General features: G+C 36.9%; 1 protein-coding gene and 1 long non-coding RNA gene across 4 annotated transcripts in view; one reads left to right on the forward strand and one right to left on the reverse strand.

Annotated features, from left to right (window-relative positions):
- TRUB1 (TruB pseudouridine synthase family member 1) overlaps positions 1-21,070 on the forward strand; it is a 60,037-nt gene that overhangs the window by 13,765 nt on the left and 25,202 nt on the right. For all 3 annotated transcript variants that reach the window (XM_032281750.1, XM_032281752.1, XM_032281751.1), the window contains exon 4: positions 9,629-9,710. In XM_032281750.1, coding sequence (XP_032137641.1) covers positions 9,629-9,710 — 82 coding nt within the window. The remainder of the gene's footprint in view (positions 1-9,628; positions 9,711-21,070) is intronic.
- LOC116553971 lies at positions 1,551-19,405 on the reverse strand. Its single transcript, XR_004269985.1, has 3 exons — positions 19,393-19,405; positions 3,100-3,102; positions 1,551-2,145 (listed from the first exon to the last, which is right to left on the reverse strand). It is a non-coding gene; the product is annotated as an uncharacterized LOC116553971 (long non-coding RNA).

The following is a 21,070-nucleotide window of genomic DNA, read 5'->3' on the forward strand; positions in this document are numbered from 1 at the left end:
GCTCTAAATGTGATATAAATCGTTGATAAAATTATTTTGTCTAAATTGTTTCTTTAAAAAAATATGTAGTCTAAGACTATTTAAAACAATTTCCAGTTCATTGCAGACTGATTGATGACTTTTGTAAAATGTAATTAAAATGTTGTGGCAATGTAAAATTGCTAAATAAGTTTCTATGCAACCTCATTTTGCAAACTTTATCTCATTATAGATACTGGCCTGTGGAAAACACTTGACATAGCAGTGGTTTAAGTAAACTTTTATTAAAATAAAAGCCCTGGCCAAGTGCGGTGGCTCATTCCTGTAATCCCAGCACTTTGGAAGGCTGAGGCGGGCAGCCTACTTGAGGTCAGGAGTTCAAGACCAGCCTGGCCAACATGGTGAAACCTTTCTCTACTAAAAATACAAAAAAAAAATTGGCAGGCGTGGTGATATATGCCTTTAATACCAGCTGCTCTGGAGGCTGAGGCAGGAGAATCGGTTGAACCCAGGAGGTGAAGGTTGCACTGAGCCAAGATCACACCACTGCACTCCAGCGTGGGTTATAGAGGGACACTCCATCTCAATAAATAAGTAACAAGATAGATAGATAGGTAGGTAGGTAGATAGACAGATAATAATAGATGGGTAGGTAGATAGATAATATAGATAAGTAGGTTGATTGATTGATTGATTTTAAAAAGCTCTGGAGAACGTATTATATGTGATATCCCATTTTGCTTATCAACTGGCATGGCATAAAAATCTGTGCCATTCAGTTGGAAGGAATCTTAGTGCCTCTGATAAATGAAAAACTTCAATGTGGCTTGCTCTGTAATCTTCAAAATGTTGGTATTGAAAAATTACTTCGAAATGTTGGTGTTGAAAAATTACAGAGTGTAAAAATTGCATTAGAATGAAGGAGTTTGACAGTTTCTCAGTGAATTTGTACATTGTGCTTAAATACTGACACACAGGGCTTGGAATTTGTTTCTGATAGTGGTTTTTGCCAGTTGTTTAATATTTGTGAACTCTAAAAGAACAATGTTTACTTTAATATGGGATTATGGATGATTTTTATTTTTTTCACATTATTTGGTGAAATCTTTACAATAAACAAATCACTTTTATGTTAATATAAAAAAGATATGTTTACATTAAGGAATTTGTTTGGGTTTTTTTCCCTAGATAAAATATGTTGAGTTCATTGAGATATTCTTTGTTCACCCCTCCTCCCCAAACCACAAACACAGCACATTACATATTATTGAAAGATTTTACTTGTAAATTCCAGATGTATTTTCAGAAATATTATGACTGAAAATGTAAATACATCGTTGACTCTGGTGTAAATTTTGTCACAGCCCATTTTGCTGTTCAGCTACGAAACCTGAATGTCTCACCATGAAATCGCTGATCCTCAGGTGACCGTAACATAAATAGAATACAACAGGCACATTTTGTTATAGAAACCTAGTTCTTAGGTATTTCATATTTCAAAAATAGGCATCATTGTCTTGTTAGCTACTTATATTTCTTATCCTTTTAATTTTATGTACATGTTAAAAGAACTAAATCATTAAGAGTTTAATGTTTAAGGTTTTTTTTAAATAAAAAGTAGTTTAAACTGTTAATACATATTTTTGTTAGTTTTTTTAAAAAGCACTAGAAGGAATCTTAGATATCTTGTTATCTAGTGACTTTCAAAATTTTTTTGACAAAGTAAGAGACTTATTTTATGTCATGACCCTATAGACACATACATTTATGAAAAGGCAACATTTTATCAAACAACTTTGTGTTAGTCTGTGTTGCTGTAAAGGAATGGTCGAGGCTGGGTAATTTGTAAAGAAAAGAGGTTTATTTGGCTCATGGTTCTGTAGTCTATATAAGAAATACGGTGCTGGTATCTGCTTCTGGTGAGGGCCTCAGGAAGCTTACAGTTGTGGCCATGTCACATGGTGAGAGAGGGAGTGAGAGAGAGAGAGGCAGAGGTGCCAGCCTTTTTTAAACAGCCAGATCTCTCATGAACTCATTACTGCAGGGAGGACACCAAGCCATTCATGAGGGATCTGCCTTCATAACCCAGAAAATTCCCACTATGCCCCACCTACAACACTGGGGATTACATTTCAACATGAGATTTGGAGGGGACAGACACCCAAACTTTATCCAACTCTACCCCTGTATATGATGTATTCTTGGTATTTTTCCTTTTATTTCATTTAATTAAAAAAATGGTGGCTGCAGCCTCCTAACTTGGCCCAGATCTAATGTCCACTTTTTCTTCACTTCCTCTTTTGACAGATGAATTTTTATTTGCATCACAGTGCAACTAGAAAGATTAGACTTTGGTATGTGTAGGATGGAGTTACATGAAGAAATATTTAGTTCTAGGATGGCAGATATTCAGTGTTCTTGTTACAGCCATGTTATAATACACTCTTCTCTCCCTAGCCAGGCCTAATTGGCGATATTGCTAATTGAACATGGCCTGACATTTCTTCTTGCTGAATCAAGAAACATCCTTAGAATATTTTTCAACATAGTGCTATTTCATACAACTACTGTCACTTACCAGGTGAAATTCTGACCTTTTTGTTTGAGAAAGAGTGTTGCACTGCCACCTGGGTTAGAGTGCAGTGGCACAATCTTGGCTCACTGCAACTACCTCCTGGGTTCAAGTGATTCTCCTGCCTCAGCCTCCCAAGTAGTTGAGATTACAGTGCCCGTCACCATGCCCAGCCAATTTTTTGTATTTTTAGTGGAGATGGGGTTTCACCATGTTGGCCAGGCTGGTCTTGAACTCCTGACCTCGTGATTCGCCTCCCTCGGCCTCCCAGAGTGCTGAGATTACAGGCGTGAGCCACTGTGCCCAGCCAATACTGGTGGTTTAAATAAAATCTTTAGACCATCATATTATTTTGTTTCCATCTATGAAGACTAGACACTAATCAGACCACCCAAATCATTTCTTGCATTTCCTCCCATTCAGATCAGGGTAAGAGTTAAGAGCCACTATCCTGTATTCCTCATTGTCTTCCTCTGCCTTGGAGTGAGCTTTGTTCTGCCATTGATCATGTTTATCAAGTCTTTTTTTTTTGTTTGTTTGTTTTCCACTACCTGCTCATTTAGGATTATGTGTATAATGTGTATGAAAAGCATGTGAGCTTTTTGTACAGTGCCTTGTGTACAGAAATTGCTCATTAAGTACTGTTACTACTATTCCCAAGTATTTCATCTATCCCCAAATCTCTCTTTCGATGTTGGAGCTTTCTAGCCACATGTTCTGTAGACACCTGAAATTAATTTTACTCAGACAAGTTCTCTTGGAACTCTTGAATACAGTTAACTTCAATTTTTTTTCATTGCTATCTGTGATTGCTGGTGATGTAGGCAAAATATTGCACTCATCAGAAAAAGAAAGCATTCCAGTTCTTTAAGGGAGAGACAAACTTTCCTTAGACATTAAAGTCAGAAATAAGTTCCTGACAATAATGGATATTAAATGACAGATAGATGGTCATTTTCAAAAATAGCTTTACAACAGATGCAGAAATGGAGCTACATAAAATACAGCTTAGGTTAAATGATTCTGAGAGGTTAGGCTGATGTGTTCCTTTGGCCTAAGTTGATCTAAGTATAAAATGTAGCTTACCTAGAGTATAAAATGTAGCTTACCTAGAGGAGGGCAATAGTCTCGTTCCTGCTTTCCCTAAATTACACTTTCTTTGAGGCAGTCATTCAGCAAAAGCTGGATAGCAGATGTTGTGCTTTGAAGGAACAGATTTTGATGAGGTTTTGAGGTTTTGGAGTGCTATCTTTTTTTTTTTTTTGAGATGGAGTTTCGCTCTTATTGCCCAGGGTGGAGTATGATGGCGCGATCTGGGCTCACCACAACCTCTGCTTCCAGGGTTCAAGCAATTCACCTGGCTCAGCCTCCCAAGTAGCTGGAATTACAGGCATGCGCCACCACGCCTGAATAAATTTGTATTTTTAGTAGAGTCGGGGGTTTCTCCATGTTGGTAAGGCTGGTCTTGAACTCCTGACCTCGGGTGATCTGCCTGCCTCAGTCATGAGCCACCGCACCTGGCTTGGAGTGCTATCTTTATTAGTTTTCTATATTGTTGATCAAAGTTGGTTACTTTATAAATGCTTTAGAAGCCAGATGGAAAGGTTATGAAAACCCGAAGAATCTAACTAGCATGTCCAAATATAAAGATACCTCCATATTTCTGTGCAGGTAAACCATAGTGGCACCTTCAGGCAAAGCCAGCATTTCCTTAGAAGGCAACTTTGTATCTCCCTCCAATAATTAAACAAGTGTTATCATTGGAGTGAATAAAGTATCCCCTTGGTGTGGTCAAAGGACAGTAACTTTCCCCAAGAACACAGTAACATTTTAGGTTAACCAGTTATGAGAACTCAAAAGCATGACTTGAAGAATGCTCCTGTGAAACTTAGCCAACTGTTTAAGATTTCAGCATTTCTAGTCAGTTTTCTCCAGAGGCTAATCCAGTTTGTACCTTTTCTGTATACTCTATTAATATTCATATATTTCATAAATACTGTATTGAAAATTTGGAGGGCTTATACTTAGGAACTATAAAGAACTGTTTCTTCTCTCTTTTTTTTTTTTTTTTTTTGAGATAGAGTTTCGCTCTGTAGCCAAGGCTGGAATGCAGTGGTGTGATCTCGGCTCACTGCAACCTCTGCCTTCCGGGTCCTGGTTCAAGCAATTCTCCTACCTCAGTCTTCCACGTACCTGGGATTACAGGCACAAGCCACCATGTCTAGCTAATTTTTGTGTTTTTTAGTAGAGACAGGGGTTTCACCATTTTGGCCAGTCTGGTCTTGAACTCCTGACCTCATGATCCGCCTGCCTCGGCCTGCCAAAGTGCCGGGATTACAGACATGAGCCACCGCACCTGGCCAGAACTATTCCTTCTTAATTAATGCATTCAAAGCCACATGTTTTTTGTTTGATAGTTTTTTTTAAAAGTATTCTTTCACATCCTCAGTAATATCCCTCTTTTGTTTGTGAAGTTTTAAATCACAGGCTTTCAAACTCACACCTCAGTTGAGATCCAAGGAAATGATTGTGTATACTTTCTGTAATAGAAACATTTTTCTTTCTCCTAAACAGTACAGAAGCTGATTTGTTGCCAGAGATGTCTAGCTAATATCTGCTGTGGGGTTCAGGGAGCTTGAAGATAAGTAAAGTAGAGAGTAGAATAATATCAGTGAGAAACCATGAGTCCCAGAGAGTACACAGATCAGTGGGATGTTCTTCAGGACCTCTCCTTGGTTGCAGTGGAATTACATTGTAATGAATACAGTAGTTGAACTCACAATTCCCAGATATACATCTTGGAGAATTAACAACTCTGAAGCACAGACTCAGTGTAGAATTTAAGCCAGTGAAAAGAATTATTTTAGACCCCATAAGATAAAATGTTAGGGTTGAATGTATACATCTCCATGTCTTTTCTCTTCTATCTCAGTATGTTTTTGGTGGTGAGACTTTGTTTCAGCTGGAGGCTAACTGTGTGGTTGAATTTTTCTAAGTGGTTTGTGGATAATTAAATAAAATTGAAGGATAATTATTATTAGATGCCAGGACAAGGGAAAGCTAGGAAACAGCTATGATTTCAATAATCAGTTCACAGGGTGTGGTCTAAGGACTCCTGAGGTTCTTTCAGGGAGTCTGTTGAAATTGAAACTATTTTCATAGTTTTCCTTTTTTAACTGGCAATCCCACAAATACACAGTAGAGTTTTTCAGAGGTTACTAGATGTGCAATGACCTCATTGCTCTGATGGCTAGTGGAAGTTTTAAACATTTTTCAGCTTTAATTTCTAATACGGTAAATCTAGGCAGATATAACCTGTTTTTAAAAAACGTGTGCCAGGATTTCTCAATAAGTTTTAAGTGTATGTAGGGGTTCTGAAAACAGAATGTTTGAGAACATCTTGATTTGATTTGAGAATGTTGATTTCGATATTGTCTTTCCTAAAAAGAATCCAGCACAATTGCAGACCCTGGAATGGGTTGAGACTTAGCAGATAAAATCTCGATGAACAAAACTATGGTGAAATGTGAAGAATTGCACATATAGGCACTTCTCTAGCGTGTGTATAATTCTGTCAGCTACTTTTTATTAAGATGCCACTGTTTCTTTCTAGTAGAGAATACAATAGAACAGCAATGGGAAATTCTAGCTAAGAGTTCATACTTCGAGAAAATAAGAATCAATAAAACATACTTGGAAAACAGTGAGTATCTCTATAGGTCATCTTGTGCTAAGCAGTGTGATATGAGAGCTCAGTGAGATAAACCAGACGTGTCTGTTGTTGCCGTAATACCCAGTCCCCTCTGCAGTAGTTGTCTTTACTGAAGTCTTCCTGTTACACCGTAACCTCTTAGAGGGAGAGGACTCTATCTATGTATTGTATCCTTCCCTAGCACTTAGGAGAATACTTTGGAGATTCATAGTACTTAAGAAGCATGATTGAATTTGTGGATTTGATATAGGCCTTCCTTCTTTTTATGCATGGAATTTGTATCAAGCACCTACTCTTAGTCATGCTGTGAAGGTGGGTAATTGGAAGTTGGGATGAATTAAGGGGTGGCTTTGAAAGATGAGTAAGGTTTGATCCTTAGAGAAGAGAGGGAGTTCAAGGCCAGGGAAGTGGTATGTGCCCAAGTGCACAGGACACCAAGAGTCCAGAGACTAGAATGGGCATTGCATACTTGGGAAACATGTTAAGGTTCCTAGTTCAGACTTGCTGAGGAAGAGCAAGATAGTGCAGATACTACATTCAAGGCGCAATGTGCAAGATTGCACTGTGGTTTTCTTATGCAACTAAACAGACTCTAAAGGTAAAAAAATCATAAAGCATTTTGATGCTTTGCTTTCCTTATGGGAGCTCATTGTAACCAGATGAGTCACTCTAACTACTGTTACTGTGTGAATCATCCTACATCTTCTTTCTTAGAAAATAAAAATGATGGTAATATTGTTATTTACCAGGGCTAGATATTGTTGCTGTAAACGTTTGCTTCTTATGAGGCATTGTTATTTTCCACATTTTAAGATAGGAAATTAAGCCCCAGCAGGAAAGACTAACTTGATCTGCTTCATCAGTTGTGGTGGAATCAGAATTCAAACCCAGCCAGTTGACTCTGAGGCTGTGCTGTTACCATTGTTGTACTTCTCCCTGTGGTATGCTTCATCAAGGTGGATTGTCTCAAAATAGAGAGGCAGGAGTGGGTGTCTCGTGTGATGAGACTATGTTTAGTTACAAAAAACTAATTTTTGATGATACCTATGAAACTTTTAAAGAATTAATTCAAATGCCAGTGGAATATTTCCTCCTCTATTTTATTTATCTTAACAAAAATCTGAGCTATATAATATTAAGGTGATTTCACCAAAGGCCCTTCAGCTGTCATAAAATGTCTGCATATTTTTGAGATTTTGAACTTTTAATATTTTTCTCATTTTTGTCTTGGGTCCCTTCACTAGCATAATAAGTTTGTCATCAATAAGCTTATATTTCTGCAGAGTACTTTGAGCTTTCTTTTATAAAAGCTCTCACATAAATACAGATTATATTCAGTGGGAAAGAGAGTTCTTACACTTTTTTTCACTACTTCATGTGATGCCCCAAATAAAATTTGCATTTGACCAAAAGAGAGTAGTGAAAAGAATATGTACTACAAGTGTGTCCTAAGATGAGAAATAAGACAGTCCTCACTTAACTAAGAATGATCTTATTCTTCAGTTGTGAATAAAGATCAATTCATAGAAATGATTCTTGTTCCTGAGATCTTAAATAGTAATTTATCTTTATTAAGAAAATACATGGCCGGGTATGGTGACTCACGCCTGTAATCCCAGCACTTTGGGAGGCTGAGGCGGGTAGATCACCTGAGGTCAGAAGTTTGAGACCAGGCTGGCCAACATGGTGAAACCCTGGCTCTACTAAAAATACAAAAAATTAGCCGGACGTGGTGGTGGTGGGCGCCTGTAATCCCAGCTACTCCAAACGCTGAGGCAGGAGAATTGCTTGAACCCGGGAGTTGGAGGTTGCAGTGAGCTGAGATTGCACCACTGCACTCTAGCCTCGGCAACAGAGTAGACTCTGTCTCAAAAAAAGCAAAAAACAAAACAAAACAAAAAAACACATGTACAGTAATAGTTAAGTGTACTAACTGCTATACTAGTTTTGCTCTTTTTCTACAGATTTAGCTTTTGTTTAAATGCATGGCCTAGTTACTAAGATTTGTCTTGGAATTTCATGTAAGAAGTACTAAGTTGCCTTATTCAAAATTAATTTTAATTGTATGTGTGGGAAAATTATTGAATCTTATGATGGCCACAGGGTCAGGGATATTGTACCATACTGTCTATTCATGGATAGACTTGAAAATTTTTCTTAAACAAACTTCTCAGTATAAAGGTGGTTTGAGAAATTTGTTTACAATAATAATTCTCATAATTATTAAACCATAGTTATCAATAAAATCAAGTTTTTCTTTCTCATATTGGCTTGGGTGAGACGTTTACGAATGTTCTTCAGTACAGGAATTGATCGACTTACGACCTATGCAACTTAACGTCCATTCGACTTTACGACCACAGTCGCTAGCCATGACTGCTCCGCGTCTGGCAGCGCAAACGTTGCCCAGCTGGGCGTACAACAGTGTGGACCAGCTTCCGGCAGCACTACCATCTCCGCGTGCACCATTTCAACTGTTATCCCAGACTCGGTACAGCAGTTTGTGTTTTGTGTCTTGGATATTTTTCATCAAACCCCTCCCAATAAACTTCTTACACATTTTGAAGCAATGGACCCAAACATCAAACGATTTGCAAGGATTGAACGGATGGCGCACAATGTGTTTCGTCCGTATCGTGAAATTTATGAAGAAAAAAAGAAGCATGCAATTCAGACAAAGCTCACCATGTTTATGAAAAAACCAACTCCGGTAACCCCAACTGCTGCCTCAGATGACGACATCAACAATCCGCAGCCAAGCACCAGTGGCCAATAAAATGTTTCATACATGTTTATATATTTTGATATGTTTTGCAATTGAGAAAATGTTTCCTATGGTATTTTTTACACCTGTATTTTGTATTTTTGTATGCACCTGTATTTTGTAATTTTGTATGTTTTGCAAATATTAAACCAGTTGTACTGGTAATGCAGTTTTTTTACTTAAACCTGACGAATGTAAAAATAAGAAACAAAATGGTGTAGAGATGATACAAATGGCATAAAATGAACAAAGAAAATTATGATATATAACAATAGTGAAAGAAAATTATGATAAAATATGACTTAAAGATTTTTATAACATCATTTCACAGTACTGTACATATAGCCTACTCAACTTACGACCAAATCGTGTTACGACCAGTCTGTCGGAACCAATCGTGGTCCTAAGCCAAACACTAGCTGTATACACAATTGCTTCCCACATATCAAAAAAAAAAAAAACAAAAAAAAACAATTGTGTCTGTTATTTTCGCCTTTATTTTGTATTAGGCTGGTAGTATTAGTAAAATTCTGTATAAAGACATGCATAACAGCTTTTCTTTGCCTCATGGCCCATTTTCTCCCTGTTTCCCTTCTTCTAGAGATACATTGCCATTGGAGAACTGGGGAAAGCTACTGATACACTCGATTCTACGGGGAAAGTAACAGAAGAAAAACCTTACGGTACGAAGTTCATCTAATACAGACCTCCTTTCTAGGATTTAGGGAAAGTTTCTGTGAAGGCAGAATTTTAAAACAAATCTCTTATCTGGTATTACCAGCCATTTTAATTCTCAGTACATTTCTTTGGGCTAAGAAGATTGGAAATTGTTTATCATATTGTTACTCACTTGGTATGAGTTTATGAATAAAATTTTTTTTTTTTTGAGACGGAGTTTCGCTCTTGTTACCCAGGCTGGAGTGCAATGGCGCGATCTCGGCTCACCGCAACCTCCACCTCCTGGGTTCTGGCAGTTCTCCTGCCTCAGCCTTTGTGATTGCATCTTTTTCTCTAATGATTTTTTAAGTGTTCAGAATTGTTCTTCCAAGTAACGCCATTGCAAAAGCACTTATAGCTAGGATTTAGGTTATTTTCCCTAGTAAATGAGAAACAAAGCAGAGATACTCTGTTAGATTTTATCAGTGTTGCCATTAAAAAACAAATTACCTGTCAGCTGTTGAAATAAATGTGCCAGGTTTAGTACTTTAAAACTCATCATGTTTTTGTGCTTTTGGACCATGTAAAAAGATGACAGAGGGCAAGCTATTTCTCTGGAAGTAAGGCAGAATTCACTGGGGCCCATCTTAAGTTTCATACTGTTCCTTCTTTCACTCCTCTGAGGAAGGCTAGATAAATGAGATGGTCTCCTAGCAACTCTCACAGTGCTTATGCTGTTTATAATGCAGGAATTGCAGTTTTCTAAGTCAGTTGACCTGCATCATTATGTCACCAATTGTGAATTATTTGTGGACTTTCTGTTTTCTCTGTTTAGTGTTATCTCTTCTTAGTCATAGACAAGCCAGCATTTGGTTCCCTTATATTTTTGTGTTGATTATCCTTATTACATATTGCCCCAGTAGTGAGGCCAACCTTTTTATCATTCATAATAGCTTCATTTATTCTGTTAACATTTATATATAGCTTAGTATCTTGCTTAAACCAAGCAACGTAATGAGAAGAAAAATTGCTGATTTATTTCAAGCCTTTTCAAAAATAGATGTTGAAATATTCTTGGAATTATCATTATTAGCAAATAATAGCAGCTAATAACCTTCAACCAGAAGACTAAGATTAAAGAGGCATAGGGCAATAAGAGGATGTCAGAGACTTCCAAAGTATACTAAAGTATCTGTAAGTACTTATGTAATTAAGTCTCCTATGTCTCTGACTCCATTTACCAAACCATAATAAGAAGAGTGATTAATATTCAGAACAGTAGTCCTGGGGTAATATAATTTAGGATGTGGGTACCACGTGGTGAAAAGTATAAAGAGCACTAGAGTAAACAAACCTGGTAGTCTGTTATTTTCGCCTTTATTTTGTTTTAGGTATTAATACCTGGTAGTCTGTTATTAACAAACCTGGTAGTCTCTTATTTTCACCTTTATTTTGTAGTAATTTCTAGCTCTGCCCTTATCTAGCTGTGTAAATTTGAAATTTTCTTAGTCTCTTTATTTCAGTTTTTTTCATCTCCAAAATGACAATAATGGTAGCAACTTCAAAGTGTGATTAGGAGGATTAATTGGAGGAGAATGAATTTGGAGGTCTCATAGATAAGTCATGAGGCTCTTAGAGTAGTACAAGCAGAGATGATGGTAACTTGGACCAGGGTGTCAGTGGTAGAGACAGAGTTTTCCTATTAGAAAATTTTCCCATGGTTAGGAAGTAAAATTGGCAAGACTTGATTTTTGGTTGATTGTATAGGATAGTGAGGAAGTTGTTAACCATGAGCTAGATTTTGGGGTTTTAAAATTGGTTACATGATGGTATAGTTCATTAAGTAGAAGATGCTGGAAGGGGACCAGGGTGACAAAAATACTTAAACGTATCCTTTCTATCCTTAAGGATTTTAGAATTTTAAAAAGCTCTCTATGCCCTGTTAGGTAATTTGTAACCTTATTTACTTACCTTAAAGAAAGTTCAGTTTGTTAAATCATCTCATTGTAATGATGGAATAAGTCATAGAGAAACTATAATTTTTTTCAGGCCGTGAAGAGAAGAGCTTCCTGTGTTTATTGAATAGTATTTGTTGTCCCAGAAAATGAGAGCTCAAATAATTTTGCTAATGGTATGATTTTTCTAAAATAAAAAAAAAATATTTTTTATTTGTTAAAACTGCTATAGCAGGTACCAAGGGAAAGATAGATAAATGTAAGACCTAACCTGTGTCCTTAAGGAACTTACTGTCTAATGGAGAACTTTGACCAATATTCTCAACCTTCTGTGACCTATGACCAATATTTTATAATGCCTTTTTTACTATCCAGAAGTAAATTCAATGATACTTGAATCTACTTTTCCTCAGTCCAGGCCTGAGGAAGCTATACTGTCTGTGAGTGAACAGGTGTCTCAGGAAATCCATCAAAGCCTCAAGAATATGGGCCTTGCTGCTCTAAGCAGTGACAATGCAACATCTCTGATGGGACAGCTACAGAACATTGCCAAGAAGGAGAACTGTGTCCGCAGTGTCATTGATCAGCGGATCCATTTGTTTCTCAAATGCTGTTTGGTTCTTGGTGTGGAGCGGTCTCTGTTAGACCTCCCTGGAGGCCTTACTCTTATTGAAGCAGAACTGGCAGAACTGGGCCAAAAGTTTATCAACTTGACACATCACAATCAGGAGGTGTTTGGCCCCTACTACACTGAGATCCTCAAAACTCTCATCTCCCCACCCCAGGCACTGGAAACAAAAGTGGAGTCTGTCTGATAGTGTGGGCTCAGAGCCCTGGTACCTTGGATCCAAGAGGCCCATCATCTTCATAGGGTAGCATCACCAATGACCAGCAGACAGTGAGGTTCTATCCCAGCCCTTGCAGCTAGTACACCAAGGCTGTAGGGATCAAGCATGTAAACACCAACTGGCCCAAAACCATTCGCTAATAAACTTCTGAAGTGTAAAAAAAAAAAAAAATTTAGAAAAATCAATATGATACAGTAAATGGAATATAAAGAAGAAATAAAAATAATTTATAATAAAGTAGGTGCATTCATACGTAAACACACAGGTATTAGCACACCGAAAGTCTTTTGGCTGAAGTGCAGTGGCGATCTTGGCTCACTGTATAATGTCCCCCTCCCTGGTTCAAGTGGTTCTTCTGCTGCAGCCTCCCAAGTGGCTGGGACTACAGGCATGTGCCACCATGCCCGGCTAATTTTTGTATTTTTAGTAGAGACAGGGTTTCACTGTGTTGGCCAGGTTGGTCTTAAACTCCTGACTTCAGGTGGTCTGCCCACCTCGGCCTCCCAGAGTGCTAGGATTTCAGGCATGAGCCACTGCGCCCAGCCGGCACACTAAAAGTCTTAATCAAGTAGTCAAATGTTTATACTTATACATGAATCACTGTGAATGCCACAAGTACAAATGCAAATTGATAGAAATGTGTTATATTAATGACTGGACTGGAAAATTCAGTGTATATAAAACTGGGTGAAAAATACTTTGTGTATAAATGTAAAATGGACTTAAGTTCTAGCCTGAGGTAGTTACAAACAGTCTTTTCACCTGCATGAGTATCTGGCAGACATCCTAAAGTCCGGCAGTACACAGGACAATTCTTCATTGTGTTCCACGATTCTCTGTGTTACAGGACATCTGGCATCCCTGGTCTCCACCCATTGAAGACAGCTGGTGTCACCACCCCACCCTGTCATTGTAACAACTAGAAACACTGTTTTTAATTGACCTGTCAAGACCAACTAATGTTGGATAAAGTAACTCAGTTTGCAGTCTTAAGTCATTTTGTCCTACCTAGACAAAAACTGTTTTTAACTGTTATTTCAGATAGCTAGCTGAAAGCTAGCGCAGGGGAATAAGAAAATGAGTCTGGCTTAGAGTCAAACATCAAAGCATGTAACAGGGTTCTTCCCTTTGTTCTCTATCATAACACTCTGTTATTCCTAAATAGCTTTTTTCACTATTTACAATTGTGTTTTATGTTTGAGTGTTGATCGTTTAAGCCATGGGGTTGAAACCATGTCTCTTTTGGTCCTCAGTGTATTTCTGGTGTAGTGTATGGCATATAGAATGACATATATAGAGTTTGAATAAAAAAAGAGAGGCCGCAGACGCATTCTCAGAAAAGATGACTGCAGATAAGCCCGGAAAGGCAAAACATCTTCCTGCTTTCTGCTGCTGCCTTCTTATCCACACCTAAGGATTAAGTCTCTGCCGCTATTGCTGGTATCTCTGAGGACACACAGCTTCAGTGTGCTCATCTGCTCTCCACTGAGCTAAGGACCCTAGGACCATAGCTTCCCAGGCTAGATGTGGACCAAGCATCTGGGAAAGCCTAACTGCCCCTGTAATGGGAATAGTTTTTCTGTCTCTCCCATGAGGCAAGAAAAGTAGAAAGAAAAGAGGAATCTCATGCTAATCTTTTATTTTAAACACCACCACCCCTTAGTCCTGAGATCAGATGTTACCAAGGTCTTCCCAAATGGATGTAGCTAATGTTGTATCTAATGGGACTGGCTCCTCTTGGACTGTATGTGGTTTGGCTCCTGAGACTTATCATGGAGTAAGCTTAAGAGTTGAATTAAGTTTCAAATTGTGATGTAAACCAATAGGGTATATGCTATAATTGGACTAGTGTATAGCTGGGTATAAAAATTCTTACAGGGCTGTTTGAATTTAAACTTTGTGTTATAAAATGTTATACAAGTAAAGAAAACAGAACAAAATTTTCACAAAACAAATATTTGTATAGCTAGCTATCACCCTTAGTCAAGAAATAGAAGACTTTTAGAGACCACACTTATGCCCTATCTGCCATTACCCTGTCCTCCTTTTGCAAAGATAACTACTATTCTAACTTACAACGCTATGGAGATGGTTTTAAAACTAAGGCATAGTTTTACCTGTTTTTGACTTTAGTATAAATAGAATTGAACACTATGTGTCCTTTTGTGTCTAAATTCTTCCACTTATTATGTTTTTGAGATTCATCCATGTTGTTACATGTATGAGTATTTCAGACTTTTTTATTGCTGTGTAGTATGCCACTGTGTGACTGTACTACACACACACTCACATACTCTCCCAGTTTGGGTTTTATGAATAAAGTACTGTGTATATTTTTACCTACGTTTTGGTAGACATATTTCTACCAAAGTGTAATTTCTCTTGGGTATATACCAAGATAGAATATAGGTCATATATTAGTGTGTGTGTGTGCATTCACACGTGCATGCACATGTGTGTGTTCCTTTTAACTGTACTGGAAATTGTCAAACAGTTGTCCAAAGTGATTCTACTTGGAAAACTTTGCATTTCCACTAGCAGTGCATAAGCGTTCCACTTGCTCCACATCCTTAGCTATTATTAGTGTTTTTAATTGTGGCTGTTCTGGAGAGTGTGTAGTGGTATTCCCTTGTAGTTTTAATTTGATTACTGATGAGATTGAGCACCTTATGTTTTTTGGCTTCTTAGCCGTCTTCTTTTATGTATTGTCTGGTCAGGTCTCTTACCCATATTTGTGTTATTTTCTTTCCCTATTGAGTTGCCTTTTTCTTATAAATTTGTATGAGTTTTTGTTTTTTATTAAGCACCTTCCGTTCGAGGATGCATAGGTTCTTTATATACTGTGGATATATTCCTCTTCTTTTGGCTCTGTGTGTTGCAGATATTTTCTCTTACTTTGTGGTTTGCCTTTTTCCTCTCGTCTTTTGAAAAACAGAAGTTCTTAGTTTGAATTTAGTCCAGCTTTTCAGATCTTCTCCTTTGCGAATGGTCCTTTTAGTGTCCTGTTTAAGAAAACTTTTCTGACTCTAAAAGCATGAAGATATTTTCCTATGTTCTAGAAGCTGTTACTGCCTTGCCTTTCATGTTCCCTCCGCAGTCCATCTTTTCTTCCGGCATGGATGTCCAGTTGCTTTAGCACTTTCCCAGTACTCTTGTGTTTGCTCTTTTATCACACATCAAGCACCACTTAGGCTATTGTTTTAAAGAAAAACTCTGTTTTTTTACATTGATTGGTTTGTTTATACTTGTACGTACACCAGACTGTATTAATTGCTGTAGTGTTAGACTGATATCTGGAAAAAAAGTCTTTCCTACCTTATTTCTTATAAAGTGTTTTTCTATAGGTTTTTAATAGCTTTCTTATCAAAGTAAAGAAGTTGTCTTTTATTCCTAATTTACTGAATTCTAGTTTTTTAAAATAATGAGCAGGCATTAAAGTTTATCAAATATTTTTCTGCATCTATTGATTTTTCTTATTATTCACATATTAAACTAACTTTACATTTCTGGAATAAACCCAACTTAGTTGTAATGTGTTATCCTTTATATCAGTTGTTCATTTGTTTTGCTAATATTTAGTTGAGGATTTTTGTATCTGTATTTGAGTGAGATTACCCTGTATTTTTCTTTTCTCTTAATGTTCTGGACTGGTTTTGATACCAAAGTTAAGCTGACCTCCTACAATAGGTTGGGTGGTGTTTTCATTTTTTCTATTCTCAGGAAGAATTTCTATCAGATTGGCATTTTTTTCTGATGTTTGGTAGAATTTACAGATAGATGTCTGTTCTTGTGTTTTCTTTGTTAGGAAGGTTTTAAACTGTGGGTTGGATTTTTTTTTTTTTTTACTAGCTATTGGATATGCTATTTTTTTTTTTTTTTTTTTTTGAGACAGTCTCACTCTGTCAACAGGCTGGAGTACAGTGGCGCCATCTTGGCTCACTGCAGCCTCTAACTCCCTGGTTCAAGTGACTCTCTTACCTCAGCCTCCTGAGCTAAGATTACAGGCATGTGCCACCACACCCAGCTAATTTTTGTATTTTTAGTAGAGACGGAGTTTCACCCTGCTGGCCAGGATGGTCTCAGTCTCCTGACCTCGTGATCTGCCCGCCTCGGCCTCCCAAAGTGCTGGGATTACAGGTGTGAGCCACCGAGCCTGACCTGGATATGCTATTTTTTATTGCTTATATCAATGTAGATAATTTTTTCCCTAGAAATTTGTCATTTCATCTAAAATTTCAAACATACTGATATAAAGTCGTTTATAATAGCCCCTTATGACTTTTCTTCTATTTTGAAATAATATCAAACTTAGATATACAGCAAGTAACTTTTCCTAAATTACCCAAGAATAAGCTCAGCCATGATGTTCCACCACCCAAAATACATTACTGCAATCCAGTTTGGAGACCCTATTTATTTTTTAAAAACAGCTTTCTAGAAGTATAATTGGCATACAGAAATACTGTACATATTTAAAATATATGATTTGAAAAATTAACATGCATTTAACTATAAAATCAGAGCTATGATGAAAATAGTGAACATGTTTATTAATCATAAAGTGTCTTTATGCCCCTCTCTCCAGTTTGAGTTAATTTTTTAATATGATTTCAGATATGGATTCAAGCTCATTTTTTGTATATGGATATTGTTTTGTAACCATTTTTTAAAAGGTTATCCTTTCTCTGGTTCACTTTGAACTTGTGTCAAAAAAACAGTTGTCCATATCTACCTACTTTTATTTCTAGACTTTTAATTCTGTTCCATTGATCTATGTATTTTTATACCAGTACCACACTGTTTTGATTATTGCAGCTTTGTAAGTCTTGAAATTAGGGAGTGTTAGCCCTCCAACTTGTTCTTTTTCAAAGTTGCTTTTGCTATTCTTGGTCCTTTGCATTTCCATATGAATTTTTGAATCAGCTTATCAGTTTCTATACACACACACACACTCACACATAATCTACTGGCAGTTTGATTGAGATTGTTTTGAAGCTATAGATCAATTTTGGAAGAATTGACATCTAAACAATATTGAGTCTTCTGAACCATGAAACAAGATATCTCTCTTCATTTATTTAGGTCTTTCAATTTCTTAATGCCATATTTTTGTAGTTTTTAATATCAGATCTTTACATCTTTTGTTCACGAAATCTCTAAGTACCTGATATTCTGAAATTTCAATTTCTGATAATTCATTGGTAGTATATAGAAATGGAGTTAATGTTTATATATTGATCTTGTGTTTTTCAATTTTGCTAAACTCACTTGCTTGTTCTGGTTGTTTTTGTATAGATTTAATATTAGGATGGCTCTAATGTAGACTTTTTCCAGGTCTAGATTAGCTCTGCTCCTAGAGCATGACTTTTCTGTAATGTCTATCAAATGTCCTGTGTATTCAACAAAGTTTCTTCATTCTGGATGGCTGAAATCAAAACATCCCCCACCCTTGTAAGAGCTTTGGTAGTGCTTCTTTAGTTAATTTTGTAGACACTCTGGGGCCTTCATAGACATTTCTTTCTCTGTGTATTTTCTTCAATTTCCAGCTGCCACTACTTCCCCAGATTCTGATCTCTGTTCCGTGAGATCACTGTGATTTGAGGTTCTCCTCTCTGTCCCACAGTTAAGAAAGCACCTCCAGACAAAAACAAGTGATCATGGGGCTTGCTTTGTTTCTGTTTTCTCAGGGGTTGCAGTCCTTGATGCCTGTTGTCTGTCTAAAAATAGTTGCTTAATATATTTTGTCCAGTTTAACAGCTGTTTATGGTGGCAAGATTTGTCTAGTGACAAATATGGTTTTAGTCAAATATGGTTTTTATCATATTGTAGTCAAATATGGTTTTTAACTCAATCATATTGTTTTTAGCTCCGTAGTTAAGTCTCAACCATCATGTTGTGAGTTCACTGGAAGAGTCAAATTTTAGGCAAATAATGATGTATAACATGATCTTGTATATATTAATTTTATGAAATATTTTTATAGTTAATTTCAAATGAATGCTGTCATATTGATGGCTTATTAATTTACTAAACAAAAAGTAATTCCCCAAGTCCTATGACACTTGTACTTCTTTTACCAAATATATTAATTTTACCTAGTTACTTGATATACTTACTATGGACATTTTATTCTATGTTTCTTTTTTTTTTTTAAGACGGAGTTTCACTCTTGTTACCCAGGCTGGAGTGCAATGGCGCAATCTTGGCTCACCACAACCTCCGCCTCCTGGGTTCAGGCAATTATCCTGCCTCAACCTCCTGAGCAGCTGGGATTACAGGCACGCGCCACCATGCCCAGCTAATTTTTTGTATTTTTAGTAGAGACGGGGTTTCACCATGTTGACCAGGATGGTCTCGATCTCTTGACCTCGTGATCCACCCGCCTCGGCCTCCCAAAGTGCTAGGATTATAGGCATGAGCCACCACGCCCGGCCTCTATGTTTCTTTTTAAATATTTTGGAAGTAGAGTCTTTATACTTACGTCATAAGAACAATTATTATTTTGATTGGACTTATATCATGTTTTAGATATAGCCAGTTTGTACTACATACTCATGTACCACAAGCTTAGATTTTATTATAAGACAGCTTGCTATGTAGGCTGCCTAGTGATTCAAACATCAGATGGTTGATTGGCCTAGGTGACTTTTAAATGCCCTTCAGCCGTGAGATTCTATTATTCTTCAGCAAATTAAATTCAGCAGATGTCTTGAGTGCCATTTTAATAGGGTAAGTTATATAAGAAAAATTATCTTTGCCTTTGAGAAGCTTAGAATTTCATTGGTAAGTTAATACCTGTGTGTGTATGTGTGTGTGTAGAAATAGAATATGTAGAAAGAAGAGAGAATATGTGTAGAAAGATAATAGTTAAAATTGCATATGATTAATTACAAAATGAACAGCACAAACCATAAATGCTTGACATGTTCAGTCAGAGGAAGAGACAATATGGCAAAAGCAGAAAAGAAAGAACACATCTTGTCTTCTTGTGTGTGGTGATATCAGCAAAAGAGGGCCACCAAAACAGCACAAAGGAGTACACATTTGCAGGAATGTCAGTGAAGAAAATAGCTTAGTAGAAGTAGAAAGCTGTTTGCCTTGTTTTAAAAATGTGTAGCTAAGTTGTGAACATTGCAATTTTATCAACAGTGGCATTTCTTTCAGCAAGTGCCAGCCTGATGACAGCATTGGCTGTCTAGATCTGGAAATCTTACATTTGTATAACTAAGGTACCGCTGGTAATAATGTCTTAATGTTGCTATAGACTAAAATTTTTTCATAGAAAAATCCTCATCTGTATCATCAGATAATCTGAGAAACAGTATGAACATATCCACCATCTGAAGTCTGCCTTTTTGGAGCTGCTAGGTGCTAGAGAAATTCTTTTGAGTTTTATAGCTCTTCTGTATCTGTCTGAGTCTTAGTAGATTCTGGTCTTTTGTTTGTGGTTAGCTTTTAAGGATCAAGGTCATACTGAGGTTAAAACTGTCTTGCTGGGTTGATATTAAATCTGGACATAGTATTCCATGCTGACTTTTAATTCTGGTATTGGAACAGTAATTCAAAGCACACTAGTTTTTATTTAATATTGTTCAAATAAAATTAAATTTAATACACATATACCAGAATAAAAAGTTTAGATAAATTTTCTACAAAATAGAAAAAGCACTGAAATTTCTTTCCATTGACTGTGAGCTAAACAGATTATAGAATATTTCTGTGATTTAGTTTATTACTAAATAGGAAATATGTATGAAGACATCTTTGAGCATGAAAATTCTAAATTTCAGTGTATCATAGGTTTCAGTTTTTAAAATTATAGAACTGAACTTTTTGTCTTTTTTTTTTTTTTTTTTTAATATGGAACACAGTCGGGTGTGGTAGCTCATGCCTGTAATCCAGTACTTTGGGAGGATGAGGCAGGAGGATCACCTGAGATCAGGAGTTGGAGACCAGCCTGGCCAACATGGTAAAACCCAGTCTCCTAAAAATACAAAAAGTAGCTGGGTGTGTTGGTGCACGCCTGTAATCCCAGTTACTTGGGAGGCTGAGGCATGAGAATTACTTGAACCCAGGAGGCAGAGGTTGTAGTGAGCTGAGATTGCACTGCTACCCTCCAGCCTGGGCAACAGATCGAGACCTATCTCAAAAAATAAGTACATAGATAAATAAAAATGAAATATGGAACACTTTACTAATTTGCATGTCATCCTTGCTCAGGGGACATGCTAGAACTCTACTTTAATATTGCATCATTTTGTTTAAAGCAGTACCAGACAAAAGCTGAAAATATGACTAACAGATATTAAAAGCTTTATGTATATGTCTTCATATTTTCAAAAATTATTGTTTAAAAAATGATTGTTTAGTAAGCATGCTAAAATCCTTGCTTGTGTGTGTGGTTTTTTTTTTTTTTTTTTTTTTTTTTTTTTTGCACTGGCTTAGTTTTGAGGCTGACTGGGAGTGTTCATGAAAAACGAGACACATTCCAACAACAGAGAAGGGGGCGGGGGAGGGGGACAGATAAATGCAGTTTTACTTGGCAGAGTTGAATGTTGAATGTGTAAAATTTATGCCATAAAA

The sequence above is a fragment of the Sapajus apella genome, unplaced genomic scaffold (assembly GCF_009761245.1).
Source record: "Sapajus apella isolate SASKATOON/1434 unplaced genomic scaffold, GSC_monkey_1.0 scaffold13, whole genome shotgun sequence".
In the NCBI taxonomy this organism is placed as follows: Eukaryota; Metazoa; Chordata; class Mammalia; order Primates; family Cebidae; genus Sapajus; species Sapajus apella.